This window comes from Haematobia irritans, chromosome 1 (assembly GCF_050003625.1).
Source record: "Haematobia irritans isolate KBUSLIRL chromosome 1, ASM5000362v1, whole genome shotgun sequence".
NCBI lineage: Eukaryota > Metazoa > Arthropoda > Insecta > Diptera > Muscidae > Haematobia > Haematobia irritans.
The window spans coordinates 44187268-44213361 of NC_134397.1; the positions used below are offsets into that span (position 1 = coordinate 44187268).

Below are 26094 nucleotides of genomic sequence, written 5' to 3' on the forward strand. Positions count from 1 at the left end.
AAACCCATGAGTATTAGCCATTCTTTAAAGTCCTATAGATGCCCATATATCTTACAATGACATTGTCTGTTTTTACTGAAAAAATTCTATCATGCCACACTATCACCATTTTATGACATTAAGAAGGACATGTAGCAAAACAACCATACATACAACATTGAAATAGCATTCCAGCCATTTGTCGCATCACAATTTGACTGTTGAACTTTTCCCGAGAGTGGTTGATGTCATCCTTTTGATGATTTCAAACTGTGCAAACTACTAGTGTATATCTTTTTAATAAGAGCATTGGTCCTTTGCCGTCATCCATATATAGATATACCCCCACTCGACTGTCACTCTGTCCATCATTCACTTTAGTTTTATTGCATTTTTTGGTTAGAAGGAAAATGAGCCAAACTACGATGACTTCTGAGATGATGTTGAAACCTCGAAGAGCGCATTTACACACGCCATGGAGTGTAAGTAATTTTCGTTATAATGCTAAATTTAGGAATTTAATCAAATTTATTTCATTTTTGGCGACATGAGTTTTTCATGACTTCAATTTGTCCAAAATGTGCTGTTAATTTCAGTTTTTGGTTTATCGGTTGTATGCTCTCTTTGTCTTGGTTTTTCGTTATTGCTTTCAATCACTTTCTATCTTAATGTGGGAATTTCAGTTGTCCTGTGGTGGAGTTCTGGGCTTTTTTTTTTGCTATGGAGGTATTATGATGTGCGTCTTCTTGTGGATTCTATATTCTAACTCTCCTCTTTGTTTGTTTGTGAATGGTTTTTGTTTTGAATTTGAACTATAGTAAATAATCTTGTAATCTTGTATTGTATTTAGATAGCTTTTTTTTACATTTTATAATAAATCCTCTTATTTTTTAACTTTCTTTGCAGGTAAGCCATTTGAACATGGTATAAAATTAGTGCACATTTAACAAAGACAGGGTAAGTGCACACAGAAATTCATTCAACTTTTCAACTTTTATACCCTAAACCACATAGTGGTTAGGGTATAATAATTTCTCAAAATGTTCTCTCCATAGAAGGCTATCCCAAAAATTTTCTGTCTACAATAAATGTACCAACATATTCGGTCTATAGAAAATTTTCAAAAAATGTGTGGTTTTGATTCCCACATATTCTTTCTAATTTCTTGCTAAAAGAAAATTTTTGAAAACTTTTATTCAATTGCGATAATTTTTTTTAATTATTAGAAAATTGTTAGGCAGTGTTAGTTGTTCTGTAGTTGATTATCCTGTTCTTTGGGGTATGGAGTTTTTGTTGAATTTTGTATGAAAATTAGTTGAAAATTTTCCAACTAAAAAATTTTTCCAATATTTTAAATATAACAAGTATATACGGCCGTAAGTTCGGCCAGGCCGAAGCTTATGTACCCTCCATCATGGATTGCGTAGAAACTTCTTCTAAACACTGCCATCCACAATCGAATTACTTAAGTTGCGGTAACGCTTGCCGATGGCAAGGTATCTTAAAACCTCCTAACACCATCTTCTAAATTGTATGTAAGTCCATACTTGGTAAAAATTAAATCAAAAAAGATCGATCCAATACGTATATAATTCAGTTTGACAAAGTAGACATAAAATTTTGACAAAATTTTCTACAGAAATAAAATTTTAACAAAATTTTCTATAGAAATAAAATTTTCACAAAATTTTCTATAGAAATAAAAATTTTGACAAAATATTCTATAGAAAGAAAATTTTGACAAAAATTTCTACAAAAATAAAATTTTAACAAAATTTTCTATAGAAATAAACAAAATTTTCTATAGAAATAAAATCTTGGTAGATTATTTGTGGCTCGAGTGGCAACCATGATTATGAACCGAATAAAATTTGAACAAAATTTTCTATCGAAATAAAATTTTGACAAAATTTTCTATAGAAATAAAATTTTGACAAAATTTTCTATAGAAATAAAATTTTGAAAATGATGAAAATTTTATTATGAACCGAATAAAATTTTAACAAAATTTTCTCTAGACATAAAATTTTGACAAAATTTTCTATAGAAATAAAATTTTGGTAGATTATTTTTTGCTCTAGTGGCAACCATGATAATGGGGGCTATATATAGTTATGGGTCGATGTGGACCAATTTTTGCATGATTGTTAGAGACCATATACCAACACAATGTACCAAATTTCAGCCGGATCGGATGAAATATGCTTCTCTTAGAGGCTCCACAAGCCAAATCTGGGGATCGGTTTATATGGGGGCTATATATAATTAAGGACCTATATGGACCAATTTTTGCATGGTTGTTGGAGACCATATACCAACATCATATACCAAATTTCAGCCGGATCGGATGAAATTTTCTTCTCTTTGAGGTTCCGCAAGCCAAATCTGGGGATCGGTTTATATGGGGGCTATATATAATTATGGACCGATGTGGACCAATTTGCATGGTTGTTAGAGACCATATACCAACACCATGTACCAAATTTCAGCAGGATCGGATGAAATTTGCTTCTCTTTTAGGCTCCGCAAGCCAAATCTGGGGATCGGTTTATATAGGGGCTATATATAATTATGGACCGATGTGGACCAATTTTTGCATGGTTGTTAGAGACCATATACCAACACCATGTACCAAATTTCAGCAGGATCGGATGAAATTTGCTTCTGTTTTAGGCTCCGCAAGCCAAATCTGAGGGTCCCTTTATATGGGGGCTATACGTAAAAGTGGACCGATATGGCCCATTTTCAATACCATCCGACCTACATCGATAACAACTACTTGTGCCAAGTTTCAAGTCGATAGCTTGTTTCGTTCGGAAGTTAGCGTGATTTCAACAGACGGACGGACGGACGGACGGACATGCTTAGATCGACTCAGAATTTCACCACGATGTAAAAATTTTTCTAAAATGTTCTGTCTACAAATAATGACAAAATTCTCTCTGTAGATCAGATAGTGTTAGTTCTTCTGTACTTTAGTATATTCTCCTTTGTGGTATTGAGTTTTTAATCGATTTTTTGTGTATGGAAATTGCTTTAAAATGTTGAAATTTTTCCAAAATTTTCTATCTATAAAAAACTATTGCAAAATTTTCTGCCTATAAAAAAAATGTATTAACATTTTCCCAAATTTGATGGATTTTCTTTCCATATATTTCTTAAAATTTATGGCTAAAAAAAAATATTTGTAAAATTTTGATTTTTTCAGGTCAGTTTAGATTTTTTGGAAAATTATCTGCAAGTAAATCAGGCACTGTTAAAGGGTGATACGGTCAAAATTTGGTCAAGGGAAAACGCGTGTAAATCGGTGAAATCGTTTATTTCAAAAATCAAATTAAATTCCCTTTTCAAGTTCAATTAGTATAAAATTCAGGAAAAATATTTATTATATTAAAATTCGAATTGCCGGGCCTCACGCTTGACACCTGCCATCAGATTTTGTACAGCCACCTTGTCCACCTTCTTCGCCGCAGAAAGCCAGTTTGCCTTGAACTGCTGCTCGTCCTTAGCAGTTTTTTGGTCTTCTTTAGGTTCCGCTTGACAATAACCCAGTATTTCTCAATTGGGCGGAGCTCTGGCGTGTTGGGAGGGTTCTTGTCCTTGGGAACCATCTGCACGTTGTTGGCGACGTACCACTCCATGGCCTTTTTACCGTAATGGCAAGATGCCAAATCCGGCCAAAACAGTACGGAACAACCGTGTTTCTTCAGAAAAGGCGGCAGACGTTCATTCAAACACTCTTTCACGTAAATTTCTTGGTTGACAGTCCCGGAAGCTATGAAAATGCTGCTTTTCAAGCCACAGGTACAGATGGCTTGCCAAACCAGATATTTCGTTGCGAACTTTGACAGTTTTATGTGCTTGAAAATATCTGCTACCTTTCCCCTTCCTTTTGCCGTATAAAACTCCTGTCCCGGAAGCTGCTTGTAGTCGGCTTTGACGTAGGTTTCGTCGTCCATTACCACACAGTCAAACTTCGTCAGCATCGTCGTGTACAGCCTCCGGGATCGAGCTTTGGCCGTCGTATTTTGTTTATCATCGCGATTTGGAGTCATTACCTTCTTGTAAGTCGATAGTCCGGCTCGTTTTTTGGCTCGATGCACGGTTGTAGACGATACACCCAGCTTATTTGCGGCATCTCGGAGAGAGAGGTTAGGGTTTCGCTTGAAACTACCGGCAACTCTCTTTGTCGTCTCAGCGGCTTCCGGTTTTCGATTTCCCCCCGATCCAGACTTCCTGGCTGTCGACAAACGTTCCCGAAACATACATTTGTAACGGTTGATTTGGCAACTTTTAGCGATTTTGCCAGCTTTGCGTGCGAGTAGCTCGGATTTTCGCGATGCACGAGCAAAATTTTGATACGCTGCTCTTCTTGCTTGGACGGCATTTTGACAACTGAAGAGTGAATTCCAAAATCAAAATGGAGCAACATTCTACACACACACACACCTTCAAAATGAGGGGTGTTCAGTTTTTTTTTTTAATGCAAAATTGAAAGAAATACGTCAAGTTTATATTGAAAAATATTATGGATATTCTTTCCTTACTAAAAGCAAAATGTGGAAATTTTTCAATTCACAATAGTTTGTTTTGTTTTCGAAGATTGTCAGTTAGCTGAAAAAAAAAAATTTTTTTTTTGATAAAAAAAAATTTTTTTTTTGATAAAAAAAAATTTTTTTTTTGATAAAAAAAATTTTTTTTTTATTTTTTTTGAAAAATTGGTGAAATTTTTCTATTCACAATAGTTTGTTTTGTTTTCGAAGATTGTCAGTTTGTTGAACAAAAAATTTTTTTTTGATGTCAGCCGATCAATTTTTTTTTTTTAATACGCAGGTTTTTTGATTGAAAAAAAATTAGTTGCCTACAACTTTTTCTTTCTCTAGAATTATTTTTGCCTTTTTTATTATTTTTATTATTTCTTTCTTCAGTTTGGTTCAATATTCTATAGAAATGTTTGTCACCATTAGTTATTTTTTAAGAAAAAAGGACAGATTTCAATTTTTATTTGTTTTATTTTATTAATTAAATCGAATATATTAAATATATATTTATTAATTGTTAACATAATAATATCCTTGATTATAACCCCACCATATTTGGTAAATATTTTAGATTTGCAATTGGGCCTTAAAAAGAAAACAAAAAAAGGATGCTTAAGACCACAACCAAGCTATGAAACCTATTTTCTCTATTTGGTAAAATTATGTGGACATCACACTTTTCTTACGGGTCTAGGACCTCGAACCGACCTTTCCACAATTCCCTATTCAATTTCGTTTGGTTTTCAAACGATTTTTTCTTTTCTTATATCGTGTATGGGTCAAACTCGTTGGCTTAACACCCGGTGTGAATTCATTGGCTGTATAGGATGCCGCTGAGGATGATGTCAAAGGAGCTAAATTTTGATTTGTTGCCGTTGTTGGAGTGCTACCAACTGCCGAAGCCTTGGGTAATCGTAAAATATTGGACACTTGAGGCTGATACTGAATCAATTTTTGTTGTTGAGGACGTTTGTGATTATATTGCTGATATGCTTGATATGAAGTCGATGGATAATGTTGTTGTTCACGCCATTGATACGAAGTTGATTCCGGGGTTGAGGAAGATCCCTTTTCTGTCAATGGACTGGAGTCATTGTGTGGCAAATTATAGGCTATTGGCCGGGTTATACTAAATGAATTCGGATGATATGTAGACACTGGAACCTGCTCATAAGTGGCTAGGGTCGAGCTCACTGGTGTACTGTGGGATGCATAAAGATCCTCGAATGGATGATGGATTGTATTATACACCCCTATACCAAGATTATTACGATGACTACGCGGTTGCTCATAATTTTGTCTATTGGAACTATAAACCGTTGTATGATCCGGTGCTGTATCCTCTTCAGAGTTACGGCTGTCCTCATCTAGATCTTCTGAAGCAGTTTCATCTTCAACTCCAAATCCTTCATTGGCATTGGTCTCTTCATCAAAGGCGGAATTATGATAGCTGGGCCTAGTAGCCACTGTTGCCTGGGTCTCATACAAGTCTTTGTGCTTTAGAGTAGGACCAAAAGTTATCGATGAGGAAGAATAGTAGGGTGTATAGGAAGCGGCATAGGGGTTTTCCAATTCCTTTGTCCCCCCATTCGCTTTGGTTCCAGAATACGATGAGAGCCTTGTTAATGGATATTCTTGAGTGTAGTGTGGAGTGTAGTTGGTATCGTCTCCAAAGGATGCTACTCGAATAGCCTCTGATCTGGTGGAATGGCTTGAATAGTTATGTTTCCCCGTCTTCCCAGTTGAGTGGGAATTTCTCTTGCGTTTTCTGGACGCAGGCTGGTCATCTTCCTTTTGATCCCTGACCGGTTGGGCTTGTGGTGTATATTTGTTGAGGTAGGTGCGTTGTAACTGTGACCATATGTCATCGACCGTTAGAGGCTTTATGCCACTGGCATCTCCAGCACCTTTGTATTCGCCTTTTCCTCCTCCTCCTCCTCCTCCTCCTGTTCTTACTGTATCGCTATAGGCCATTGCTAAGTCCATATCCTCATATGCATGCATGGCTTCCATTATTTGATCTCTATCCCCCTGGTAGTGGCTTGTACTACGTAATGCCTTGGGCAATTTGTCGTCTCTGTATTTGCTCTTAATGTTGCTGCTGATACTGCTGCTTTGCAACATTGTATTCACTGGGGCCGTGGCGGCAACTGTATTTGCAATTTCCGATGCAAAAGGAAAATCAGGATGATGATTTAGCTCCTTATCCTCCTGCCGGGTTTTCCGCTGTTGTTGCTGCGGCTGCATGATGTGATTTAAGAAGTGACCATTTTTCATGGATTTTACAGATGACATTGCACCTCCCTCCACTTCACCATTAAATGGTCTAGAATGTGGTATGGCTGACCATCCATTTTGACCCAGCAAAGCTGAGTTGGTGTTTATTTGTCCCTGGTGTCCCAAGATCTCATTGTCTTCTTCGAGGTCTTGATCAGCTCCATAATGCGAATGCTCATGATGATGCTGATGCCCATAATAGCCATGATTTTGTTGCAGCTGTCGTTCCGCATCTCGGATTCTGGGTGCATTATGGTGATTCTGCTGCTGCTGCTGATGATGATGATGATGATAAGCCAGCTCACCGATACCACCACTGCCTCCACCAGTTATTTGTGGTGACACAATTTCTGCTGCCATTTCAGTTGGTTGTGGAAAAGCCGAAAATTTTGAAGTCAAATATTCATTCAACATGAAATCCTCTTCCGTTCCTACGGCAGCACCATTTCCATTGTGATCCCCTTTAATTCCTAGCGCCATGGTAACACCATCTTCATCATGCGTATAAAATTCACCATCCATTAGCTGATGATGATGATGATTATGGTGATGACCATCATCAGAATCATCAACTATTGTTGATGGTCTTTTCTTTAAAAGATGACCATCGTGTAAATAAGGCAATGAGGAGGAGATGGTTAAAGGTTGTCCTCCAGCTGCTGTTAGATAATTTTGTGGTGTTTCATGATAAATCTGGCTATGTACTAATTCTGATTCATCCAAATATTCCGAAGATGGTGGTGGTAATGAGGAAATATGTGCATGACCATGCAGTGATGAATGTAGAGGAGGAGGATTTTTCTTTTGACGTTTATGATGATGGTTACGATGATGATGATGATGGTGGTGTATAGGTTTTCTTCCACCTCCTCCTCCACCCGTTTTGGGCATATGCAATTTGATGTGGACACTAAGTGGTGGAATAAAATTTAACACAAAAAAAATTAAAATTGAATCTAAAGAAATATAAATTTCGTTTTTATGCAGCTCCAATGCATTAAATAAAAAATATACAGATGATCCTAATGCCATATTATATCTACTGTATTTACTATATATGCCATAAAAATGTGGGAAATAACACCAAATTTGTTCGAATCGGCTACGGTTGGCACGAATTATGACTGAGTGCCGTAGGTGGCCATAGCCTCCGAGTGTGACATTCTAAGATGATGTGGTGGAATAAGATGTGTGGTGTAATAAAAATATTTACACACACAAACTCAAAATTGAATCTAAAGAAACATGGTGTAAAAAATTGGTTTTTATTCAACTCAAATACATTTAAAAAAAATATATACAGATGCTCGTAATGTCATATTATATCTACTGTATTTACCAACAAAATCATTTCGGAGAGTAAGGTTAGCACTAAAATGTACCAAAGTGTCCATCATCTCAAAACGGCGCTTCACCGATAATGGGCCAAAAAACCGCACATCCATTTTCGGGCAGCATGTGATGGCTTTGTCCCAGAAATGTCAAATTGCGTTTCTATGCAGCACAAATGCGCGTAATGTTATATTATATCTACTGAATTTAGCAACAGAAAAATTATTTCTTCCGCATATTGACCTCCAATATCTCCGAACTCACTCCGTTTGATTTTTGCACCGGGCGAATTTTGGAGGGTAAGGTAGTCATAAAAAAGTGTCGATCATCTCAACACGGCGCTTCGCCGGGAATGAGCCAAAGTACCGCATAGCAAATTTCGTGCAACGTGAGATGGCTTCTTGGTCGTTTGAAGGTCATAATTTGTGCCAAAGTTAGCCAATTCGATCAACTCTAAACTGATTCCAAAATTTAATATTTTTTCCGACATTTTTGCTTTTGATCAATAAACTTAAAAAAATATGGTGCTTTAATTTATTGTATTACGTATCAGCCACCCTGTAGATCGCAAAAAAGCAGACAACCGAATACAACTGGCTGAGATGGTGAGTGAAGTGGCGGGATGCCGCAACAATCGATACCGGCGGTGACAAAAGCTGCCATGTAAGAACAGATACCAGAGGGAAAAAGCTACTGCATGCTACAACGGAAGGTGTTAAATGGCTCAGAAATAGCACGAGGCGACAAAAGCTAGGGCGCATAGGGAAGTACTATAGGGTGACCCAGATACGAAAAATATTGTAACATAGAACTACTCAATGAGAGTGCAACGAGAGTCAGGAAGACCGTGGGAATAATGACCGGGCATTAAGAATTGAGAGCACATCTATGCCGAATAGGAGCAGCAGAAGATTTTGCATGTAAGGCGTGTTTTGAGGATGATGGGACCTTGGAACATTATCTTTGTCACAGCCGGAAGGGCGAAGAAAATACTATGGGGTGACCCAGATACGTAAAGAACTGGAGAACCACTCAAGTAGAGTAGGACGGCAGTCAGCAGGGCCGTGGGAATAATGATCAGGCACCCAGAATTGTGAGCACACGTGTTCCGAAGAGGAGAAGCAGAGGATGGAACATTTGGGGCGTACTGCCCTGCCTTTGCTAAGCAAACAGTATAATCACATCGGTGAAGAGGTGTTTCGGGACCTCGCTCAGCTGGGAAACAGGGACTGGAAAAAAATGTGAGTTTCCATTTTGACTGCAGATTACTCAAAATCAGGGATCCGGAGCGGTCCATTTTTTTCGCTCCGCTCCGCTCCCGCTCCGGAGAAAAAAAAACCGCTCCGCTCCGAGAAAAAAAAAATCGCTCCGCTCCGCTCCACGCTCCGCTCCGCTCCTCTTCGAGAAAATTATAGTACAAACATTGTATTATTTGTTCAATTGAGTTTTATTTTATTTAGAAAAATCGGGCGGTACATGTATGGGAGCTATAGCTAAATCTGAACCGATTTCGATGATTTTTTGCACATATAGTTAGTGCTATAGAAGATTACATTTCGCCAACTTTGAGTAAGATCGCTTGATAAATAAGGGTTTTATGACCTAATTTGACAAAATCGGGCGATACATATATATGGGACCTATACACTGGTAGAAAAAGTTTCGTTATATTAATGAAATGTGTCATTAAAATTGAGCCAATGAAACAAATTCATTGATATAACGAAATTTTTCGTTATTATAACGAATTTTCTGTTAGTCAACGAAACGTTTCGTACCATTAACGAACATTTTCATTGTCTTAATGAAAATGTTTCGTTATATCAATGAAAAATTTTCATTGGCTCAATTTTAATGAAATATTCTTTGTGTGTATCTAAATCTGAACCGATTTCGATGAAATTTTCAGACTTAAAGGGTGATACAGAAGATTATTTTGTGCTAAATTTGACGACGATCGGTTAGTAAAAAAAGTGCAACGTGACCCCATTTGTCGAAATCGGGCAATACATATATATGGGAGCTATATCTAAATTTGATCCGATTTCTTCCAAATTCAATAATGTTCGTCCTTGTGCCCAAAAAAAACTCCCTGTACCAAATTTCATCAAAATCGGTTAATGATTGCGACCGAAATCCTGTGAACAACAAATACATGGACAGACGGACGGACGCCAAGCGTTAGATCGACTCAGGAGGTGATTCTGAGTCGATCGGTATATATTTTATGGGGTCTAAAATCAATATTTCTTGTAGGCACATTTTTTGGCAGATCAAACTTGTTATACCCTAACCACTATGTTGTTTAGGGTATAATGATTTTAAAACAATGTGTTGAAATATTTTATTAATTTTGAAGATTTTTTCAGAAATATTAAATCCATTTTGACTTCATTAAAGGAAGCATTCTAGGAAGCATATGTTAATTTTTCATTTTTTTAGATTTTTTTCGTCAGTTGTTATCAAAATCCTTTAAAAACGAGTTAACGAGTTATTTTTTTTTCCATATTAAGACTCGACTTCCAGTAGAAATTATGCTATGTTTCAAGTAAAAAGCGTCTTTAAAATAAAGTGTTGAAAAACATGTCTTATTTTTTAACGATTTTTTGCTTTGTAGGCAAGATGCAAAAAGGAAACAAATTTAAAGACAATTTTATTAATTTTAAAGAATTTTTCTTAATTATTAAAGTCACGTTGACCTTACCTCAAAAATTTTATCTTTCATGTTATGATACACATTTTTAAGTAAAATCACTTAATTATAAGGACATTACAACTTCATTCAAAAGTTTATTGCCTTTTGGACAAGAAAACAAGTATATACAGCACTAAGTTCGGCCGGGCCGAACCTTAAATACCCACCACCATGAACCAAATATTAGGGTTTCCTTTGAAATTTTAGGAGGGCTTGAGGACTTGAGGACACTTCCCGAAGATAAATTTAAAGATTTCACCTATGAGGACTATATCAGATTCTGGATTTATAAGAACCATTTTTGTTTGAGTTTTAGAGGAATCATTAACATCTCTTGTAAGTGTGCAAGAAAATTATAAAATAACGTCTTGATTTGAAATCTTAAATCTGTAGAAGTAAAATCTGGAAATTTTACATTGAATTTCAAGCAATTCAAGTGAAGTCGGTCTATATGGAGGCATTACCAAATGGACCGAGCCTAAAATACCAGAATATTTACAATTTCAGGCAAATCAGATAAAAATTACGGTTTCTAGAAACCCAAGGAGTTAAATCGGGAGATCGTTCTTATGGGGGCTATACTAAAACATGGACCGCTACTCACCATTTTCAGCACACCTCTTTATGGTCCGAAAATACCCTTAGATTTCCAATTTCAGACAAATTGGATAAAAAATACGCTTTCTATAAGCCCAAGACCCCAAATCGGGAGGTCGTTTTATATGGGGACCATACCAAAACATGGACCGATACTCACAATTTTTGGCACACGTATTTGTGGTCCTACAATACCTCTAGATTTCTAATTTCAGGTAAATTGAATAAAAACTGCGGTTTCTATAAGCCCAAGAAGTAAAATCGGGAGATCGGTCTATATGGGGGCTATACCAAAATATGGACCGATACTCACAATTTTAGGCACACGTATTTGTGGTCCTACAATACCTCTAGATTTCCAATTTCAGGTAAATTGAATAAAAACTGCGGTTTCTATAAGCCCAAGAAGTAAAATCGGGAGATCGGTCTATATGGGGGCTATACCAAAACATGGACCGATACTCACCATTTTTGGCACACCTCTTTACGGTCATAAAATACCTCCAGATTTCAAATTTGAGGCAAATTGGATAAAAAATACGATTTCTATAAGCCCAAGACCCCAAATCGGGAGGTCGGTTTATATGGGGACTATATCAAAACCTGGACCGATATAATCTTCGAACTTGACCTGCCTGCAGACAAAAGGCGAGGTTGTGCAAAATTTCAGCACGATTGCTTCATTATTGAATACTGTAGCGTGATTACAACAGACAGACAGACAGACAGACGGACAGACGGACATCGTTATATCGTCTTAGAATTTCTCCCTGATCAAGAATATATATACTTTATATAGTCGGAAATCGATATTTCGATGTGTTACAAACGGAATGACAAACTTATTATACCCCCGTCACCATTCTATGGTGATGGGTATAAAAAACTTTATTTTAGAGAAATGCGTCTTCCATGTTAAGCAAAATTTGCATTCTTATTCTAAGGACATGAAATCTTTGACTTCACGAAAATATTTTTTTCAGTGTAGAAAACTAAAAAATTAAATATAAATAAGATCGTTTAATTGCATTTATTTGACGTTCATTACAAACATCTTTGTAGTAATACGGGATGAAATTGATCGAAAGTACTGTTGTTACTTTTACAACACAATCTAGATATATATTTTGACATTTGCCGTTTTTGAAAACAATTACTAAAAAACACGTTGTGTTTTCCCCAATGTACGTACGTACAAAAATACATATCGTACATTTTAAACGTTTACTCACACTACGCTAAGTACTAGCTAAATTTGAAATTACCTACACAGTGTAATTTCAAAGTTACACATTTCATTCAAGTAATATTTTATTCGGAGCGGAGCGGTTTTTCATTTGGAAACCGCTCCGCTCCGGATTTTAGAAATGCCGCTCCCGCTCCGCTCCCGCTCCGGCAAAAAAAGGGCTTGCTCCGGATCCCTGCTCAAAATTACTACAATTTTTCCGGAAAACATTTTTAAAACTAGCGTTGTGACGTTTTAAATGCAACAAAATTGATTTCATAGAATTCGGTCATTTATTTTAATAATTTTAAGACGTGTGAATTTGTATACCCTGCACCACACTGTGGAATAGGGTTTTATAAGTTAGTGCATATGTTTGCAACACCCAGAAGGAGACGAGATAGATACATGGTGTCTTTAGCAAAAATGCTCAGGGTGGGCTCCTGAGTCGATATAGTCATGTCCGTCTGTCCGAGAACACATTTTTGTAATAAAAGTCTAGGTCGCAATTTTATTCCAATCGACTTCAAATTTGGTACAAGTATGTGTTTTGGCTCAGAATAGAACCCTATTGATTTTGGAAAAAATCGGTTCAGATTTAGATATAGCTCCCATATATATATATTTCGCCCGATATGGACTTATATGGCCCCAGAAGCCAGCGTTTTACCCTAGGTTAGGTTAGACTATTCAGTCCATTGTGATACCACATTGGTGAACTTCTCTCTCATCACTGAGTGCTGCCCGATTCCATATTAAGCTCAATGACAAGGGACCTCATTTTTATAGCCGAGTCCGAACGGCGTTCCACATTGCAGTGAAACCACTTGGAGAAGCTTTGAAACCCTCAGAAATGTCCCCAGCTTTACTGAGGTGGGATAATCCACCGCTGAAAAACTTTTTGGTGTTCGGTCGAAGCAGGAATCGAACCCACGACCTTGTGTATGCAAGGCGGCCATGCTAACCATTGCACCACGGTGGCTTTACCCTAATTTGCTTAAAATTTTGCACAAGAAGAACAATTAGTACTATAGTCAAGTGTGCCAAATTTTATTGTAATCGGTTCAGATTTAAATATAGCTTCGATATATATCTTTCGCCCGATATGGACTAATACGGTTCCAGAAGCCAGAGTTTTGCCCCAATTTGGTTGAAATTTTGCACTAGGAGTACAATTAGTAGTGTAGTCAAGTGTGCCAAATTTTATTGAAAACGGTTCAGATTTAGATATAGCTCCCATATATATCGTTCGCCCGATTTACACTCATATGACCACAGTGGCCAATCTTTTACTACGATTTAGTTGAAATTTTGCACAGGGAGTAGAATTAGCATTGTAGCTATGCGTGCCAAATTTGGTTGAAATCGGTTCAGATTTAGATATAGCTCCCATATATATCGTTCGTCCAATTTACAGTCATAATACCACAGTGGCCAATCTTTTACTCCGATTTAGTTGAAATTTTGCACAGGAAGTAGAATTAGCATTGTAGCTATGCGTGCCAAATTTGCTTGAAATCGGTTCAGATTTAGATATATCTCCCATATATATGTTTTTCTTGTAAAAATAACTCCAATTTTCCTAAACTTCTAATACATATATATCGAGCGATAAATCATAAATAAAATTTTGCGAAATTTCCTTAAAATTGCTTCAGATTTAAATGTTTCCCATATATTTTTTACTAACATTGTGTTCCACCCTAGTGCATTAGCCGACTTAAATTTTGAGTCTATAGATTTTGTAGAAGCCTATCAAATTCTGTCCAGATCGAGTGATATTTAAATTTTTGTATTTGGGACAAACCTTTATATACAGCCCCCAACACATTTGACGGATGTGATATGGTATCGAAAACTTAGATCCACAAAGTGGTGCAGGGTATAATATAGTCGGCCCCACCCGACTTTAGACTTTCCTTACTTGTTTTTTTACTAACATTGTGTTCCACCCTAGTGCATTAGCCGACTTAAATTTTGAGTCTATAGATTTTGTAGAAGTCTATCAAATTCTGTCCAGATCGAGTGATATTTAAATTTTTGTATTTGGGACAAACCTTTATATACAGGCCCCAACACATTTGACGGATGTGATATGGTATCGAAAATTTAGATCCACAAAGTGGTACAGGCTATAATATAGTCGGCCCCGCCCGACTTTAGACTTTCCTTACTTGTTTTCTGGTAGTATCTTAAAAGATATAGAGCGCATTTAAGGGCTAAAAATGGCACATCATAACAAAAAGGTGGCGCAAAACGTGGCACAAAAGTACCACCGCGTGAAAAAGTGGCACAACGGTAACACTGTATGTAGAATTTAGCTTTGCTACAGTGGGATATTTAGTGTTAGGGGCAAGTGTATTTCCAACAGCTTCATATTTCCCTGGACCTCTGGACATTTGCTCGATTTAATGAACTCAGTTTAAGATGTTTCGAAAAAAAAAAAAACAGTTTCTATATTTCGCATGGTGGTCTCTTTACTGCTGATTTGTGAAAACGAACTCAAGATCTTTCTATATATAAGAAATGATTTAGGAAACTGGTTCATGTCTTGGCTAAATGCTGTACTGAACCTTTCAAACTCGAATTTGTTGTCGTACACATAAATGTTATTCTGTTTTTTTTTTTAATATTTTTTTTTTTACATTTGACCTATGAATTATTCAGTCCTTTTATGTTTTTAGAAACAATAGACACTCACTGTTCATCTGCATCGGCAGCCTCTGTGGCACCATAAAATATTCCACTATAAATCCATAAATAAATTAAAATATATTTATACATTTTCTTTGAGAGTCACAATGCCAGTTCTTCTCCAACTCTTCAAAAGCTCTGAAGAAAATTAAAGTTCTTTGTTTTTAGTTTTGGCAAATGCTATTCATTTACAAACATCCCGAACTCTTTTTAAAACTTCGTTAGTTGCAGATTTTTTTTTTCGTATATCCTTTCGTGAAATACTAGAGTTATTTGCAATTTTTGTTGTTTTTTTTTTTTTTTGTTACCGTTGTCTTTTTCGTTTGGCAAATGTTTAGTGATTAATATACATTTGAATGACAACACCAGCTTTTATTTATGCGATTTTTATTTCTTTAGACTTCGTTGCAGACACTTTACTCTCTTCCCGTGTAATACCTTGGCATTTGTGTAATTTTTAATACAGTTTTACATTTCATTTGTCCGTCAGTTCCTTCCTTCCTTCCTGCATTTCTTGGTTTTGTTTGCATTTAGCATTACCACCATCACATTACATTGCCACCCAAAGTCATCAGATATCAATTGTTTTTCTATCTCTTATGTATGCATCAACGCTGTACAAGGGGCTTCTCATCATCATCATCATCATCGTCATAACTTGGCAGGCTTTTCGTAGTGTGGAAGGAAATCTGATGGAAAACTTTGAAATTAAAGATGGTTATTGTACTTGGAATCGAGTCCTCCTATTTTCCCCCCTGTAACAGACGCAGAGGAGTGTAGAAAATGAGATGGAAATGGAGAGGAAATGACCTGGCTTTGTTGCATTTTCTTCAAGACATAAGTCTGTTCAAAGACCATCACCATCATCATCATCATCAGCAGCATCACCATTTGCCAGTGTATATCACGATGCCAACCATCCAAACAGCCAGCCAGTTATCATTTCTATTTCCATTTGCCAAAGATCAAATTTCGTTCATTGCTCAGTGAATCGAAAATGTAGTTTTAACTTCCATTTCTTTAGATTTTTTTTTCTTCTTCTTCGTCTTCTTGTATCTTCTATTACAATTTGGTACATTGTACTAATGGTAATGGTACATTCTGAAAAAAATTAATGAGAGCATCAGATATTTCCGACAATATTTTCGAATATAATTAAATTAAATTTTTGTGGAAAAGTTAGCTGTGTCTCTACTCGAAGAGAGTATGTTCAGTGTTTAGACCTTAAGAGCAGCTCCGGCTCTACGCTGTAGATCTATTCACCACAAACGTTATCCATTTCAATATTATTGCTGTGCCACTTTAGTAGCATATTTGCCATTTTTTCCAAGCATTGACACTTGTTCCACTAAATACCATACCAGCAGCTCCGGCTCTACGCTGTAGATCTATTCACCACTAACGTTATCCATTTCAATATTATTGCTGTGCCACTTTAGTAGCATATTTGCCATTTTTTCCAAGCATTGACACTTGTTCCACTAAATACCATACAGTTTTGATTTTTGTGCCACCTTTTTACCATGTTGTGCCACTTTAATTTAATTGCTTTTTAGCGCAATAGCTCTTGAACATTTTTCTATTAAAGGCTGTGGAAAAATTCATTCGCCCGAACTGAAACATGTACAGTATAGATTTGTATCTGGCGTTTTCTTGTCAATGATTCTATTGATCAAATTCCTTGATCTACTTTGTTCATAAAGCTTGAAAAATAATTAATTGTAAAATTAAGATATCATGCCAAAGATCAAATTTCGTTCATTACTCAGTGAATCGAAAATGTAGTTTTAACTTGCATTTCTTTAGATTTTCTTCCTGTGTCTTCTATTACGGATTGGTACATTGTACTAATGGTAATGGTACATTCTGAAAAAATTAATGAGAGCATCAGATATTTCCGACGATATTTTCGAATATAATAAAATTAAATTTTTGTGGAAAAGTTAGATGTGTCTCTATTCGAAGAGAGTATGTTCAGTGTCTAGACCTTAAGAGCAGCTCTGGCTCTACGCTGTAGATCTATTCACCACTAACGTTATCCATTTTAATATTATAGATATGCCACTTTAGTAGCAAAATTGCCACGTTTTCCAAACATTGACACTTATTCCACTAAATTCCATACAGTTTTGATTTTTGTGCCACCTTTTTACCATGTTGTGCCACTTTAATTTAATTGCTTTTAGTGCAACAGCCTTTGAAAATTTTGATTTTAGTTTTTGGTTCTTTTTCTCTTTTTATTTTCGATTTAAGCGGTCAAGCGGACAATTTTAACGCCTGAACATATGCAATGAAAGTTTTGAGTAGTTGGTAAACTTGATTTTCCCCTGGATTTGTATACCCTGCGCCACACTGTGGAACAGGGTATTATAAGTTAGTGCATATGTTTGCAACACCCACAAAGAGACGATATAGACACATGGTGTCTTTGAGCATTTTTGCGCTCAGGGTGGGCTCATGAGTCGATATAGCCATGTCCGTCTGTCCATGAACACATTTTTGTAATCAAAGTCTAGGTCGCAGTTTTAGTCCAATCGACTTCAAATTTGGCACAAGTATGTGTTTTGGTTCAGAATAGAACCCTATTGATTTTGGCAGAAATCGGTTCAGATTTAGATATAGCTCCCATATATATATTTCGCCCGATATGGACTTATATGGCCCCAGAAGCCAGAGTTTTACCCCAATTTGGTTGAAATTTTGCCCTAGGAGTACAATTAGTAGTCTAGTCAAGTGTGCCAAATTTTATTGAAATCGGTTCAGATTTAGATATAGCTCCCATATATATCGTTCGCCCGATTTGCACTCATATGACAACACTGGCCAATCTTTTACACCGATTTAATTGAAATTTTGCACAGGGAGTAGAATTAGCATTGTAGCTATGCGTGCCAAATTTGGTTGAAATCGGTTCAGATTTAGATATAGCTTCCATATATATCGTTCGCCCGATTTACACTCATATGACCATAGAGACCAATTTTCTACTCCGATTTAATTGAAATTTTGCACAGGGAGTAGAATTAGCATTGTAGCTATGCGTGCCAAATTTGGTTGAAATCGGTTCAGATTTAGATATAGCTCTCATATATATGTTTTTCTGATTTCGACAAAAATGGTCAAAATACCAACATTTTCTTTGTAAAATCGCCACTGCTTAGTCGAAAAGATGTAAAAATGTCTCTAATTTTCCTAAACTTCTAATACATATATATCGAGCGATAAATCATACATAAACTTTTGCGAAGTTTCCTTAAAATTGCTTCAGATCTAAATGTTTCCCATATTTTTTTACTAACATTGTGTTCCACCCTAGTGCATTAGCCGACTTAAATTTTGAGTCTATAGATTTTGTAGAAGTCTATCAAATTCTGTCCAACCTTTATAAAGGGTGATTTGTTAAGAGCTTGATAACTTTTTTTTTTTAAAAAATGCATAAAATTTGCAAAATCTCATCGGTTCTTTATTTGAAACGTTAGATTGGTCCATGACATTTACTTTTTGAAGATAATTTCATTTAAATGTTGACCGCGGCTGCGTCTTAGGTGGTCCATTCGGAAAGTCCAATTTTGGGCAACTTTTTCGAGCATTTCGGCCGGAATAGCCCGAATTTCTTCGGAAATGTTGTCTTCCAAAGCTGGAATAGTTGCTGGCTTATTTCTGTAGACTTTAGACTTGACGTAGCCCCACAAAAAATAGTCTAAAGGCGTCAAATCGCATGATCTTGGTGGCCAACTTACCGGTCCATTTCTTGAGATGAATTGTTCTCCGAAGTTTTCCCTCAAAATGGCCATAGAATCGCGAGCTGTGTGGCATGTAGCGCCATCTTGTTGAAACCACATGTCAACCAAGTTCAGTTCTTCCATTTTTGGCAACAAAAAGTTTGTTAGCATCGAACGATAGCGATCGCCATTCACCGTAACGTTGCGTCCAACAGCATCTTTGAAAAAATACGGTCCAATGATTCCACCAGCGTACAAACCACACCAAACAGTGCATTTTTCGGGATGCATGGGCAGTTCTTGAACGGCTTCTGGTTGCTCTTCACTCCAAATGCGGCAATTTTGCTTATTTACGTAGCCATTCAACCAGAAATGAGCCTCATCGCTGAACAAAATTTGTCGATAAAAAAGCGGATTTTCTGCCAACTTTTCTAGGGCCCATTCACTGAAAATTCGACGTTGTGGCTCGTTAGTAAGTCTATTCATGATGAAATGTCAAAGCATACTGAGCATCTTTCTCTTTGACACCATGTCTGAAATCCCACGGGATCTGTCAAATACTAATGCATGAAAATCCTAACCTCAAAAGAATCACCCTTTATATAGCCGCCAACACATTTGACAGATGTATCGAAAATTTAGATCTACAAAGTGGTGCAGGGTATAATATAGTCGGCCCCGCCCGACTTTAGACTTTACTTGTTAATTTCGATTTTCGATTTTCGTGGAGATAAAATGATTGTTGTGCAAATAAAAATCATATATTGCATTTGTGTGTTTGAGAGCCACCGTGGGACAGTGGTTAGGTTAGGTTAGGTGGCAGCCCGATGTATCAGGCTCACTTAGACTAAAGGGTGATACGGTCAAAATTTGGTCAAGGGAAAACGCGTGTAAATCGGTGAGATCGTTTATTTAAAAAATTAAATTAAATTTCTTTTTCAAGTTCAATTAGTATAAAATTCAGGAAAAATATTCAGTTAGGCTTTCGCTTTTCCAAATCCGAATTGCCGGGCGTCACGCTTGACACCTGCCATCAGATTTTGTACAGCCACCTTGTCCACCTTCTTCGCCTCAGTTTGCCTTGAACTGCTGCTCGTCCTTAGCAGTTTTTTTGGTCTTCTTTAGGTTCCGCTTGACAATAGCCCAGTATTTCTCAATTGGGCGGAGCTCTGGCGTGGTGGGAGGGTTCTTGTCCTTGGGAACCACCTGCACGTTGTTGGCGGCGTACCACTCCATGGCCTTTTTACCGTAATGGCAAGATGCCAAATCCGGCCAAAACCGTACGGAACAACCGTGTTTCAGGAAAGGCAGCAGACGTTTATTCAAACACTCTTTCACGTACATTTCTTGGTTGACAGTCCCGGAAGCTATGAAAATGCTGTTTTTCAAGCCACAAGTACAGATGGCTTGCCAAACCAGATATTTCGTTGCGAACTTTGACAGTTTTATGTGCTTGAAAATATCTGCTACCTTTCCCCTTCCTTTTGCCGTATAAAACTCCTGTCCCGGAAGCTGCTTGTAGTCGGCTTTGACGTAGGTTTCGTCGTCCATTACCACACAGTCAAACTTCGTCAGCATCGTCGTGTACAGCCTCCGGGATCGAGCTTTGGCCGTCGTATTTTGTTTATCATCGCGATTTGGAGTCATTACCTTCTTGTAAGTCGATAGTCCGGCTCGTTTTTTGGCTCGATGCACGGTTGTAGACGATACACCCAGCTTATTTGCGGCATCTCGGAGAGAGAGGTTAGGGTTTCGCTTGAAACTACCGGCAACTCTCTTTGTCGTCTCATCGTCTTCCGGTTTTCGATTTCCCCCCGATCCAGACTTCCAGGCTGTCGACAAACGTTCCTCAAACACTTCAAATAACATTTGTAACGGTTGATTTGGCAACTTTTAGCGATTTTGCCAGCTTTGCGTGCGAGTAGCTCGGATTTTCGCGATGCGCGAGCAAAATTTTGATACGCTGCTCTTCTTGCTTGGACGGCATTTTGACAACTGAAGAGTGAATTCCAAAATCAAAATAGGAGCAACATTCTACACACACACACCTTCAAAATGAGGGGTGTTCAGGTTTTTTAAATGCAAAATTGAAAGAAATACGTCAAGTTTATATTGACCAAATTTTGACCGTATCACCCTTTATAGTCGGCCACGCCCGACTTTAGACTTTCCTTGTTAATTTTGATTTTCGTTTAAGTGGATATAAAATGATTGTTGTGGGAATCGAAATCATATGTTGCATTTGTGTGGGACAGTGGTTAGGTTAGGTTAGGTGGCAGCCCGATGTATCAGGGTCACTTAGACTATTTAGTCCATTGTGATACCACATTGGTGAACTTCTCTCTTATCGCTGAGTGCTGTCCGATTCCATGTAAAGCTCAATGACAAGGGACCTCTTTTGTATAGCCGAGTCCGAACGACATTCCACATTGCAGTGAAACCACTTAGAGAAGCTTTGAAACCCTCAGAGAAATGTCACCAGCATTACTGAGGTGGGATAATCCACCGCTGAAAAACTTTTTGGTGTTCGGTCGAAGCAGGAATCGAATCCACGACCTTGTGTATGCAAGGCGGGCATGCTAACCATTGCACCTCGCCTTGCATACAAAGGGTCATGGGTTCAATCCCAGTTTTTCAGTGGTGGATTTACCCCCTCTCAGTAATACTGGTGACATTTATGAGTTTTTGAAAGCTTATCCAATTGGTTTTACTGCAGTGTGGAACGCCGTTTTAACTTTGCTATAAAAAGGAGACAACAGAGAAACTCAACCAGAAGTTCTTATACCGGGCGTGAATCCTCCTTCACCAGAACAAGGTAATAGGTCCACAAATCCAATGGATGATCCCTTGACCGCTGGACATCACGAAATTTCAAGAGTTTCAGTCAAGATCCCTCCATTGTGGCGTAGCAAAAATTGCAGGTCGAAAGCCAGTTTATCACATCCGGTATAGTATCAGACTGCACTAAGTTTCACACCGTCGTTGGATCAATAGATGCTAGTATTCCCTTTGAATTTTTTTATTTTCCTTAAAAATTAATTTTACTTGTTATCAAAATTAATTTTCAAATCGAGTTACCTTTGGATTTTGATATTTGAGAAATAAAAAAAATGTGAATTTTCATTCGAAAATTGATATTTGAAGAAACGGTTGTGAAATAAAATATTAAATAAATTTGTTTTTTAGTCCTGAGTTTTATTTCCTTCACAAACAAACCACACTTCAATAACAACATTCCAAAGAAGAGGCGATAGAACTCCTCCTTGAAGAGTGCCTCTGTTCACATACCTTTGTATGTTTGCTTGTCCTAGGGTGGCCGAAATACGTCTCCTCATTAGCAGTGCGTCTAGCCTAGCCTAAGTATACCTGGATCAACACTCAGAGTTGCCAGTCCATATAATATCAAGCTCGGATGGACGTTAGAATGGCTTAGAAGATGCTTTGCTACACTGGTCACCAAAATCTCCGGATATCAATCCGTAGGGCTTTTGCGTCTGAGTCATTGAGTACAGTTGGGACTAAAAAATATCAAATGTAGATCACCTCAAGACGGCATTTAGCCTGGATTGGGTCAAAATACCGCAGAACGAGTTTCGTAAAGCGTACACAGAAAAAAATATCACCAAAATATTTCCAATTAAAAAGTTAATTGAAGTTGAAAATTTTTTCAATTAATAAATTAATTGATACAATTAATTTTTTAATCATGATAGAAACATTAAGTTAATTAAGTCAATGATTGAACATTTTAACATTTTTAATTAAAAAATTAATTGATACAATTAATTTTTTAATCAAATTCGGAAGACTAATTCTGTTAAAAAAAGTGCTGATTTTTTTTTATTTTTAATTAAAAATGTATTTCAAACAATCATTTGTTAATCCAAATAAAAACTCTAAGCTAATTCAGAAAGTAATTAAAAATAGTTACCTTTTTTAATGAATAAATTAATTGAGTTTTGCAATTAACATCAATTAAATTTTTAATTGAATCAATTAAAAAATTAATTGAAATTTGCTGAAAAAATCAATTAATTTTTTAATCAAGAATTTTTTCTATGCCCAATTAAAACTGTGATTGATACTATCATTGTCGTGATTGAAGACATTTCAATTAAAAAATTAATTGGATCAATTAATTTGGTGATTGAATCAGAAATTTTTTTTTGTGTGTAAGATGACTTTTTCGCCCATTTCAATATCCGCCAACAGATTATGGATTTCACTGAACCTACTCATCCAATGTAATCCCATTACTGATGAATCAACATGGTCCAAATATGACCAAGAAACACTAGCCGTTTGCGGAGCGTATTCCTACCTGAATATGATTTTATTGCAACTAAAGCTTTTTAGGTCCTTCTGCTCTGGGATTATGTATGCCTCAAAAAGATCAGAGAGTATGTTCAGTACTTCTTCCATTACATCAGATATCGTTAGTATTGACACTCTGAGGGTAGATTAAGATCCCATCATGCTGACTTTTCAGAAGCAATGGTTAATAACTACCTATCTTATAGTGACCAAATAATACCCACCTTTAGTGCATTGGATGGGTACATTTAGTGTCATCCACTGAATATACCCATCCAAAATATGCCAGCTCTTACGCTATTCTTTTGGAAAAAAGACAGTACCAATAGTTAAATCAGCACTGCTTGCATAACAAACTACTATTCCACTTATTGAATATATTCCACCGGAGTATGGATGCCACTGAATGTACTCATCTAATGTTTTTTTTTTTCAAAAATAATCTACTTTGTGATGTTGTGCTCAGCACTGATATTACTCAAGCATAGCATATTCAGCATTATTGAATTTATTCTTGTTTGCAGAAAAGAGTTTAGAGTAGGGTACGTTAAGTTATTAATTTCATTCACTAACACTGCCTGTACTATGGCATGTTGGAAATATACACTGTACAGAGGGGTTTCAAGAGAATATTTTGACCTAGAACACATTAAATCATTTAACTTAATCTGAGTCACAATCATGGCAATGGAGATGTAGAGTATGAACCCTAGTCCACTAAAAGAAGCCAATTTAGGGTATGTTCAGTCCTAATATTATTCGTTTTTACCTATTGCTATATAAGATTAACACTCCTTTCTTTCAATGTATCTCGTACATTTGATATTGTATTGATGTTTTTGTTCCGTTTAATATTTTCTTTGTTTTTTTTTTTGCTGCTTTTTTGTCTTCTTCCCTTTCTGATTCACTTATAAAAATTTCTTACAACATATGTTCAATAGTGACAGACACGAAATACAATCATATTAAGAAACTCAAACTGTATTCGATTATTTTCCAATTTTACTCCGAGAAAAAAAAAATCGCTTCTCAACTTTCATATCCATTCATAATTTTCTTTTATTTTTGTAACGAAATAGAAAAAAAGATGAAAACTGATTCTGCTGTTGCTGTTGCTGTAGCTGTAGCTGCTGCTAACATTTATGTGAAGTTACTCTGTGGCTATTTCTCCTTGGCGAGACATTGACTTACACGGTTTTAAATGAGAACTCACATTTCAACATTGGAGACCTTGGTAATGCAATATATTTCCTTGTGGTTTTCCATATTGAACTTATTATTTATTTTTGCTTTTTTTAACTATAAAACGAGAGGCAAAGAGATTGTGAAAATTTCCAATCAATAAGTTTTTAATGAAAATAAAAGTGAAATTAAATATTCAAGTTAATCGATATCGATAGCAATATTTAGGAAAATATATTAATTTGGAAATTTTTTAACTATGTGGTGCGTAAAAATTAATAAAATTAAAAAAATAAAATTTTAATTGAATTGAAAAAAAAAAAGCAAAAACAATAACAGTTAACAATTTAGTTGATTCAAAAAAAAAAATAATTGTATATTTTTTTCTTGACGTTAGTGATTGATATTATCATTTCTGTCATGGCACTATGGGGCCAACGACCGGATGTTGAAGTAAATATAACAAAAATGCACTTATCGGTTTAAAATTTAGAACACATGTACTGCATAACGTCACAAGAGCTCATCGAAATTTTCAGATCGATCCGCCCACTGAAACCTTTAATATTTATAGCCTGCACTAATAGAAAAAAATTACGTTACATAGTCGTGAATGAACGGTGACAAAATGAAACGGAAACGTTCACAAAAAATCAAAACGGAATGTTCACAATTTCGTCCACGGGCGTTCACGATTTCATGAACGGCGTTGGTTTTTCTTTAGCCATGAAAATTCTTAAAATAATCGTTAGACGTTATTATGGGAACTCCCTCGGTGGTGCAATGTGCTAAGGCGACTGTTAACGCGTATGGTGCAGAAAACACAAGTTCGAGTCACGGTAGCGGAAATCTTTTTTTAATTTTGTTTATTAATTCGTAACCATAACATTTTCAGATCGTGCACGCTGGTTGTTATTTCGACAACGCATGGTGTCATTTTATCGTTGTCAGATTGACACCGCCTGTTATCCGTTTGACACCACGTGTGTGTTAATTCACATTCATGAACGAATCGTTTTGAAATGAGCACGCCGTGCATGATTTTTTCTATGAGTGCGTGGTTTTGTATTCAATGTCGCAAAGTCGCAATTTTAGACCAACTGACTTTAAATTTTGCACACGTATGTGTATTGGGTCAGGATAGAACCCTATTGATTTTGGAGGAAATCGTTTCAGATTTAGATATAGCTTCCATATACAGTGGAAGCTCTCTTTAACGAATATCCCATTTAGCGAAAATCCAACCTCCAATTTCTTAGAGTTGAGTATAAGACAGCGAATCTTGGATCCTCTTTTCAATCGAACCTCACCTAGATATATCAAGTTCATTAGTTTTCAAGAATTATTTAAAGTAATATTTTTGAAATATTATGAATTTTTACTCATCTGGTAAAAAAAAATACTACGATTTTCAATAAAAGCTAACATTTAATATTTCCGTTGGTTGAAATCGGTTCAGATTTAGATATAGCTCCTATATAACAGGTTGGCTGATAAGTCCCCGGTCTGACACATAGATGGCTTCGCTAGTATTAA

General features: G+C 36.5%; 1 protein-coding gene across 1 annotated transcript; it reads right to left on the bottom strand.

The window, feature by feature from the left end:
* Positions 1 to 5016: 5016 nt before the first annotated feature.
* On the bottom strand, positions 5017 to 15669 carry LOC142220802 (uncharacterized). The gene is made up of 2 exons (XM_075290155.1): positions 15348 to 15669; positions 5017 to 7707 (listed from the first exon to the last, which is right to left on the bottom strand). The coding sequence occupies exons 1-2, from the start codon at positions 15428 to 15430 to the stop codon at positions 5247 to 5249; spliced, it is 2544 nt and encodes an 847-aa protein (XP_075146270.1). The 5' UTR covers positions 15431 to 15669; the 3' UTR covers positions 5017 to 5246.
* Positions 15670 to 26094: the final 10425 nt, after the last annotated feature.